Source organism: Neomonachus schauinslandi, chromosome 2 (assembly GCF_002201575.2).
Source record: "Neomonachus schauinslandi chromosome 2, ASM220157v2, whole genome shotgun sequence".
Taxonomy (NCBI): domain Eukaryota; kingdom Metazoa; phylum Chordata; class Mammalia; order Carnivora; family Phocidae; genus Neomonachus; species Neomonachus schauinslandi.
The window spans coordinates 139,526,350-139,536,031 of NC_058404.1; the positions used below are offsets into that span (position 1 = coordinate 139,526,350).

General features: G+C 36.1%; 1 protein-coding gene across 1 annotated transcript in view; it reads left to right on the forward strand.

Moving 5' to 3' along the window:
* The window catches only part of ANTXR2 (ANTXR cell adhesion molecule 2), a 147,983-nt gene extending 139,407 nt beyond the window's left edge, over window positions 1-8,576 (forward strand). The window contains exon 17 of the mRNA XM_021702234.1: window positions 6,698-8,576. Coding sequence (XP_021557909.1) covers window positions 6,698-6,736 — 39 coding nt within the window. The 3' untranslated portion in view covers window positions 6,737-8,576. The remainder of the gene's footprint in view (window positions 1-6,697) is intronic.
* The last annotated feature ends 1,106 nt before the right edge of the window (window positions 8,577-9,682 follow it).

Here is a 9,682-nt window from a genome sequence, read left to right on the forward strand (position 1 = left end):
AATTCTTTTGGGCATCTACTTCCCATTACAATGTATCATGAGGCCCAAGAAGGTATTGCCAGCAATGTTTTTGGAAAACTGTCAAAATTATATATATATATATATATATATATATCTTATAAGCAATAACTTTGAAGGGTCAATTTCATATCTTATTATGAGCTGTGGATTAGATATTTTATTAACTTAAACTGTATGCCTGAATCTCAAGAAAAACTGGGAGACCAACCTGAATATTTACAAAGTAAATGTTAACAGTATGTGTAGAGTCACTAAAATTTTGCAGGTGCCATAATAGAATGAAAAGGGGAAAAAAACCATTTGAAAGTAATTTTGTCAAGCAAACTCAGCACTTCACTTCATGACATCTACTGAATATCCATATGGTGTGTGGTCTCTGCCGTAAAATGGGGCTTTTATAGGTCGAGCTTCCATTGCAAGAGTATGTGGAATTTATATTTCAGCTCAAAATCTTGCACTTTTATTTTGAGCAGAGAATATACAGATTATCTCATATTCTATATATATTCTATATATGTATATATAGAATTGTATGTGTTTATATATAAATTGCTCTCTCTCTATATATATCTCATATATAGATAGATCTCTGTCACATATATATGAGAAAGAGAGAAAGATGATAGTATGTGCCCTCTCTTCAGTCTTGTACCTTCAGTTGCTGCAGAAAATCTCCACCCAAAGAGCCTGTTGTGTCCTCAACTCGGCATTCTTTCCTGATAATCATGATTTCCCGGACCTCTTGAATTGTTTTGTGTCTATTTCTATATGTATCTGTGCTTTCTATACAAATTTAAATTTGAATCACTGTTTACAGTTGCACAGAGCATGAAGGTTTAGTAAATTCTTTTTAGAAGTGGATATATAAATAAATCAGCTATCTGTGTTTGAAAAGTCTAAACTAAAGTGCAGTTGTATGCCTCAGCTTGTCAGTGTATATTTATGAGGTGAGCATAACACTATAACAGTTATAGCAGTGAAATATATCCTGTGCAGATAGCTAGTAAAGGAGTTCACAAGCCTTAATGCCCACAGAATTTTAATGCTCAAGAGATGGGAAACATGGCACTTGCTCTGGCTAACACTACTATTACTGGCTACAATGAAAATGAATGGATGAAATCAGTTTTCAAAGACTGTAACAGAGTTGGGGTCTACATACTTAACCAACAGCAAATATGTCAGTTTCTACTGTTACCTTGTTTTCATCTCGTTAGAGCAGTAACAGCACTGGACAATTTTATTTTGGATATCAATTTCCTACTTCTATGTATGATGAGACCCAAGAGAAGGTATTGCCAACAAGGATTTCTGGAGAAATGTCAATGAACTTCTTAGATACTTGTTAAATGCCTGAAAAATTACTTAAGTGAAGTTAAAGCTGACAAATTCTAATTGTGAATTTAGACTTTGTTATGACCAAAGTTTTATTTGTGATTTATCCTTGATACATTTTGTTCCTTCTTAGGCTGAGGGAAAGTGGGTAATGGAGTAAAGCTTCTGCACAGAGCTCTACTCTAAGAGATGAATTGATACGTTAATACATTTCAAGTTTATAAAGAATGAGTCATATTATGCTTATTTTTTTAGAAGCCAAAGAAAACAAAGTGAAGCTTTCAGTCATTAGACCTAGGGTATTTATTCTTATAGGAGAACTTTTGGGATTTTATGAAGAATATAGTTTTAATATGCTTGCATGTATAAACTTCAAGTTCATATTAATTATCTAAGTTAACTCAGATTAAGTTCAAATTAATCATCATTTGACATCAGCTATCTGCAGAGTACTTCATTAAGTCCCACCAGAATAAGAAAAGGCAACAAAAAAGGGAAGTAGACATGATATTATCTTTTCGTATAAGATAGAAGTTGAGGTAATTCATTTGTTGGAGGGTTTTGAAGGTTTAGCTCAATATGGAGTCTTCATGAATAAGAAAGTTGAGATTTAAGAAAGAAATATGTATTAGTTTACATTTACTTATAGCTTGTCTACTTCTAAAGAAGTCTTGAGAAAAAACCTACCATAAAACTTCAGAATAAAAATAAAGAATTATGGGCAAAAGTCAAGATACAAATCAAGATACCATACATTAAGGGTGGTAATAACTTCTAGAACATCATGTGCCTGAGCTTTTTGAAAGCCAACTCACAAAGAGAAAGGCTGAATCATGGTTGCCATTATATAATATAAAGGAAGCACATAAACTTACCAGAAGCTTTTTTCTAGCTAGCTCTGAATTTCAATAATTGATCCCTTAATATCTGTGTCCTCAGTAGCAATTTTCCAAAATATAAAATTCTCTTTATATGACCACGAGTCATTTGGGCTCTTAATGTGACCAAAAGTTGAGGGAATGGTGTCAGAGATCTAGATCTAGGAAGGCCTTTCTAAAGAAAAGTAAAGAAACCAAGTCCAGGTATATAAATTGTTTACTGGTGACCTGGCTTAACATAGACATAAAATCTTGAATAATAATTATCAAAATACATTTTTAATACAAACATAAACAAAATCTTATAGTGAATTACAGTTTTAAAGGTAGGTGAGGGTGGAGTTATTTGAGCCAAATGAGGATTGAGAGGCTTGCATTGTGCCTGCTCATTCCCTTCCTGTGCACCACGCCAGCCATAGTAACCCCCGAGGCACCTTGTAGAACCCACAGTCTTCGTGGACTTCAGTATGAAAAAAACCTGACCTAGAGAGATGGCTAGTATTTCACTTAGAACTTCCCTCTTGAAGATAGTTTTGCCAACTGATCTGGAGGGAAAGAATTCCAAAGTTATCACAATTAGTGCCTGAGGTATAAATACTCTACATTATTGGTTGAATGGAGAAATATATGCTCTAGATACCAGGGGTATGGTTAGAAAGATTGATGTGGTATGAAAATGGAAGAGCTTCTCTATATTCTTATTTAAATCAATCCCAGTCTGCATAGCACTTGAGATAGGCTGTGTGTGCGTGTGTATGCGTATGCATACACACACAGACACACAGACACACATGCACACACACATTTTAAAAAATTAGGTTGTTTGTGACCTGAACAAGTGCTTGACCAGGCATTTCATGGAAACTCCCTGAGTTGTATATCGTAAGAATGAAAATGCTAACTGTGGATTATAAGATATTTTGATCACTGGCTTGTGTCATACCCATACAGTCTTGAGTAGAATTGCATTCAGATGGGCTCACCCAGGACGTTAAATAAATACAACTCAGAGACAAGTAAGCAAATTGATCTATGGGAACATGGAATGCTGAAACACTTTGGCACAGTTCGTTGCTGGGAGTGACCTCAAGAGTGAGTAGTTGACAGATTCCTCTGGGAATAAGATCCCTGATGGAATACTGAATAAAAATTCCCTTCTGGCCACTAGTTTCTTTTTTTCTTAATTATTCAATTTTTATCTTTTCCTCTTTAGGGCTACCCTCTTCCAGTTTCTCTATATTTTCTTTTCTCCTTTTCCACGGCTGTATTTTTCTCCTTTGTAATCCTTTTTCACTTTCAAATTTATACTTATTCTGTCTTCCTGTTTTTGAGGTCTAGTCATTATGTCTTCATTCATTTATATGTTTATCATCCATCTCTTCATTTGTTTCTAAGTATTTATTATGAGTGTGCTCTATGTTAGGCACTGCAATGACACAGAGGGGGTATGGATAATAAGTACCTATTTTTTATTGAGAGTTTACTAAGTGCCAGGTAGTGTACAAAGTGCTCTCTGCATATTAATAGATTCAATCTTTATAGCAGTCCTAAGAATAGGTCGAAGTTTTATTCCTGATGAGGAAACTGAGACACACCGCAGTGAAATGAGTTGCCTATCATCACACAGTTAACAAGTGGCAGAGCTGCAACCCATAACTAGGGCGTTTGAACCCTTAGACTTAATCACTGTTATCTTTCTTTAGATATTCAGGCAGACAATTATGGCATAATGTGCTTTGGCTGTAGTGGAGATGCTATGGGAACTTTGAGGGGAAGAGCCCTGTGACTGGGAGAACAGGGTAATGCTTAACAGAGAAAGTAACTCTTGAACATAACTCCTCCAAGTTACCATCTTTTAGATTTCTGTAAAATAAAAATACACCCCCACATTATCAGCACTTGACAAAAAGTGGGAAACACCGAGTCCTTGATTAGGAGGGGAAAAGGTATTTATTTATTTATTTTGTTAATGGGTGTGTGTTAAAACACAGGAGTGTGTGTGCGTTTAACAGGTGTTTTTAGTACTTGCCTCAGTATACGTTTGACAGCTGATGATCAGTCCTTAATCCCAAAGTTTGGAAGAGTGGAGGTGAGGACCTCAGAGTCAAAATCAATAGGGTTTTCTTCATTTGAGTTTCTATGTCTATAATTAAACCATATCAAATGAAATGAAAAATAATTATGTCTGGCATAATTTAGGCATTGAAGTGATTTTAAGAATTTAGGTGAACTATGAATCTCATTTTTTTAAACTATCCAGTTGCTTAAAGTAGGTGAATCCGAGTCACTAAGATTAATCTGGTGTGTAGAACAAAAGTGGTCAGAGAAGGAGCCCTATATCTACATCTAGTTAATTAGTGATCGCACTCAAGTAAAAGTAGAGATTCATGATAACTTCTTTTCAAAATTATGCAGAAGAGAGAAAACTTTTACTTTTTTGGTCCATAAATACACAAGAAAAAGATGTCATTAATTCATATCTTTGCTGCCATAATATAATTATTCATGTATTTGTTGGATTCTCGAAAGACTCCAGAAGATCATATTTTTAATGTTCATTACTGTTTTCATAGGCATAGTTCAGATCTATTTCTTATTGCATATATAGTTACACTATTGTGGCTTAGAAGCACTGTTTTATTGCTTTGCTCAAATATTTATTAATTATGTAATTTTTCCTACCTGTCTCCCTTGAAAAAAATGTTGAAAGAAGGGATATGTCATGAAAATGACATTTTTAATGTTTCCATGGCTTTTGGTGTCATACTTAGCTAATCTGGAGAAGAGCATTTTTTCACTTAGTATTCATTCTAAAGATCTTGTTTGAAGGTTCTAGACAATACAAAAATATAGTCTGAGTGCATGACCTATGACCATTGCATTACCAAGGATTTTGACCTCATTCTCAGATGGCCTTCTCTATGCTTTTCTCACACTCCCTTTTGCACAGATATTATTTGTAGACATCAGGTACAAAGTAAGTAATAAAATTGACAGTTGTAATAATGTTGCCTCCAAATTATTTAGAGGATGTATAATTTGGTGAATGTCTCTGCCTTTTAGGCGAAAGTTAGTGGAAACCAGTTTGCTTTTTTGCTTTTCTCTTCATTAATTTCTGAAATACCTAAATTTATAGAGCAGACATTTTTGACAGAAAAATGGACCAAAACCCTTTTTGGTGTTCCAGGCTTTCTTCTCCAACAGTATTTGTTGTTTCTTTTGAATATTCCCATGTATTGGATATTTATTTATTTATTTATTTATTTATTTATTTATTTTTAAAGATTTTATTTATTTATTTGACAGAGAGAGACACAGTGAGAGAGGGAACACAAGCAGGGGGAGTGGGAGAGAGAGAAGCAGGCTTCCCGCTGAGCAGGGAGCCCGATGCGGGGCTCGATCCCAGGACCCTGGGATCATGACCTGAACTGAAGGCAGACGCTTAACGACTGAGCCACCCAGGCGCCCCTCCCATGTATTGGATATTTAAAACAAACTTATTGTTCACATTCAGAGAGAAATAAAGAGAAGTTCTAAAATCTGAAGTTAGAGAGCAGATATTAGGACAAATAGGAAAATCTCAAGAAGAAGATAATCCTTACCCTAAATTGGAAAGCAGGATGCTAACTTTTGGCCTATTGAGAAATCTGGATGTGATTTATGCAGTACTGGGTATCAGCAGGGTCATACCAAGGAGAGGGAAAGAGGAGATCCTTTATCAATAATTGAAAACTTTGTTTTCAAATAATTCTTGGATTATCTACAATGACATATGAAACAACGTGTCTTTGTAACCTTTCTTGAAGTGCTGAAGGAGTTGGAATGACAAAGTCTCTTTAAAAATGTGGAATGCAAATGAATAGTCACCATTTGGAGAGGCCACATAATGATGGTGTGTAGTTGTGCACAGAGAGATGGTCAACCACAGAGGCCAAATTTTCTAAGTCTTTTGCAAAAGCCAGTTATAAAATGCAATCACAAAGAGATGACATCTCTTCCCTCTCTGACTCCTGATCCTCAGCCTCTTACTACTTCTCAAGTGCATTCCTCATGTATACATTTTAGAAGCACCAGTTTTATATCAGTTTTAAAAGCACCAGATTGCATAAAGGAGTACTTTCATTTAAATCCATTATAGAAGGAAACATAGGGTTTGGCTTTGATATTTTTATTGCTAAGATAGTAATGCTGCACTTTAAATAGCAATAACATAGTTCTATTTTACATAGAGTTTTTTCCACTCTTATTTTACCATCCCATTGTGTAGATGAACTTGCTGTGGAAAAGATCTGAATGAACCACCATGCTTTGACCCAAGGGGAGAAACATGACTTCGTGGTTCATCTTAGCATTGACCTGTTCTTGCGTAATCATTTACTATATCGTGGTAGGAAAACTAGGTATCCTTATGCTTTTTTGTAATTGCTTTAATATTTCAGTAATGGCTTCTTTTTCTTTTCTAGGGCCGGTGCATAAACTTCTCCCGAGTTCCGTCTCAGTAAAAGGAAAGCAGGAAGACCAAGAAGGTATGAAGATACATCTTTGCACTGCTGATTTCCAACCAAATGAAAAAAAAATAAGTGCATTTCAGAAGTTTTTGGAAGAACGGCTTTCTTCCTCTCTGCCTTCTGCTTTGCTTGCACCAAACATTTTTAAATACTTGTTCTGCCATCTACATGAGAGTTGATGAAACCCAGTGGTAACTCATGATTCATGACATTGAAAATAAAGACTTGTGTTAATCTACATGCTATGGTTTATACAAGAAAGTTTGTTGGAATGTTGAGAGGAGGAAAAGCAAAAGCAACAGCATGAAGATGATATCGAAACAGGGACCACGGTACAACTGGCCGTGACGGATCTGTAATGGAGAGAGGAGTGCTTTACATGGAAACATGGCACTTGCGTTTTTACATCACAAGATTTTCCGCCACAGGCGAGTATGAAATTTCCCACCAGGCCAAGCAAAGACAGGAGTCCATTGCCTTATAGCTATGTCAGATCATAGAATCCTTCCAAGTCCCCTATCACAATGTGCCTTACGGGAAGCTTCTGACTGGAAAATCTTGTCATTCTAACACTGAAAGTGCACACGCATGACAAAATGTAGACAGGATGCCTCAAGGTATTGGTAGCAAGCAAGATTTTGCCCTTTAGTTTTTGAAGACACCTTTCTTTCATTATGCACTCAGGAAAAGAAGAAAATTAATAGAGCGTTATTCCACAGGAAGACAGCCTCTAACCAGAGATCTTGAGTGGAGTTTAAGGGACTTGTGCTTCGAGAACTCGTCCTTGGGAGTGGTCGATTTACCCCACTCTCTATGTTTAGGGTTTAGTAGTGCATAAAGCATTAATATCTGTAAACATACCGGGAGTTTGTTTTGCTTTTAATTTAAAGGAAGCGGTAACCACAAAGCTTCCGCTCAGGGTTTTTCCTTCCTCCAAGTCTCCAAGGGCTCTTCAGCGTCACAAGCCAGCAACTCTCTTTGCATGAAAATTTCAAAGTTTAATTAATATAATTAAAGGCAACAGCAAGCAGCAGCCTGTGAAGATTTTGCTCATCTTTTTTATGCCTTTTGACATTGAATGACCTATTACTGTATGCGCATTACTTGGATGTTGAGGGGCACTCTACCTTGGTTATGATTCAGTAGAGAAAAAAAGACCTCCTCTCAGTTTATAAATTAAATTTTCAGGAGGTTCGACCACCACAAAACATCGAAATGTATGTATTATAATTTTTTAGAAAAACCACCATCGTGTCACGTCGACGATGCCAAATTATGTTAGCGTGAGCGGAAACACTGTGGGGGAGGAAGAAGGCAGCAGCTGAAGAAAAAAGCTCAAATGATCTAGTCACTTTCGATACTGTACTTCAGATGCGAAATGGATATTCGACTCGAAACCTGACAAAGCGCGCCTGCTTTGATGTGAACTGGTATAGACAATGACCAGTGGCTGGGTCAGTGGGATGTCTCTCTGCGAGCACAAAGGCTTATCAAATGACACTAAAAATAAGTTCAACAACCATCACATTGGAAAGGAGAAGGCGAACATTTCATGTTTGGTGGGCATGTGAGTGCACAAGACGGAAAGAGCGATTTGGATCATCCCGGTATAATTACCCCCATTGTACTCTTAATGGAAATTTCAGAGGACGGGAGCGATTCTGTTGGTTGGTGTCTAGATTTGTGGCACGGCTCCAAGAAGCCTTACTCACACAAATATATATATACATGCATATCCTCTAGCTTGAATCATTTGCTCAAGTTTATTTATGTCACTGGCTGGCTGGATCCAAAGTCATGTGTCTACATATTCATAAATAAAATTTTACCTGTGCCTCTGCTGCCATTTTATTTAAGCCCACATAAACTCAAGCTTTGTTGGTTAAATATATAATTGTCCTGGTTAGTTTCAGGACAGAATTATATTCGTTCCAAGATGTCACTTATGGTCACAAATGATACTATTGGCATTAATTATCCATGTGTGCAAGTGCAACTTGGAAAAGACTGATATACACCCAATGAGTTCTCATAGACCTTTGTTCTACATTTGCATCTGGGACAGCATGTGTTGCGGTTTTCTTAAATCGGCGCTTCATTTCTGATCCATGCACACCCATAAATGGTATTTAAGAGCTTCTACAGAAGCTAAGGCTGTTTCTTTGGTAGTCACTTGGAATTTATCTACTATCGTATGGCATTTGTATGGCATTTAGATTTTGCCACATGAGCAATGTGAGTAGACCTCTGTCCTTAAAGGACAAAATAGGTTTCTGTAGATTGTAATTTAAATGGGTTTCCAGTTCTAATGCCACTATGAAGAGCTCTCAGTGGAGAGAGAGAGGCAATGGTCTATATGTAGACTTAAAATGTACCATTCATAAAGTTCAAAGACAGATGGAATTTCATTGCACTTAAAGATATGAACCAGATCTATGCTGTTTTCTCTCATTTTATCATCTAGCACATAGAAAAATTTGCTTTGAAAGAGTGCTATTTACTCACCAAAGAATTAAATCAAAAACCTCTATACCTTTTAAGCAGGAAAATAAAAGGTTAGAATAAAACCATTTCTATAAGTTTAATATCATTTTTAATATTTTATAGAGAGAAGTAGTTCCTGTTTAATTTTCTGGACATAATGTCAGTCAAGATCTACTTTGTGTATAAACGAGGAAGTCTTTATCCATAATCCATTTGTGTTGCATAAGGTTGCAACAACAATTAAGTGGGAAATGATTCCTAACTTATGTGTCTACTCTGCCTGGAAAGAAAGTTTTGAAGGCATCTATATATATTTCATAACAATGTCTGTTCTTTATGGATTTGATCCATAAATATTTATCTATCTGAAAACTTTGATACTTGGAATGTTTTCCTTAAAGCATTTGGTGCTCCAAGAAAAAACATTTGGTGCTAAGAGTTGCAGCACTGTTGCCT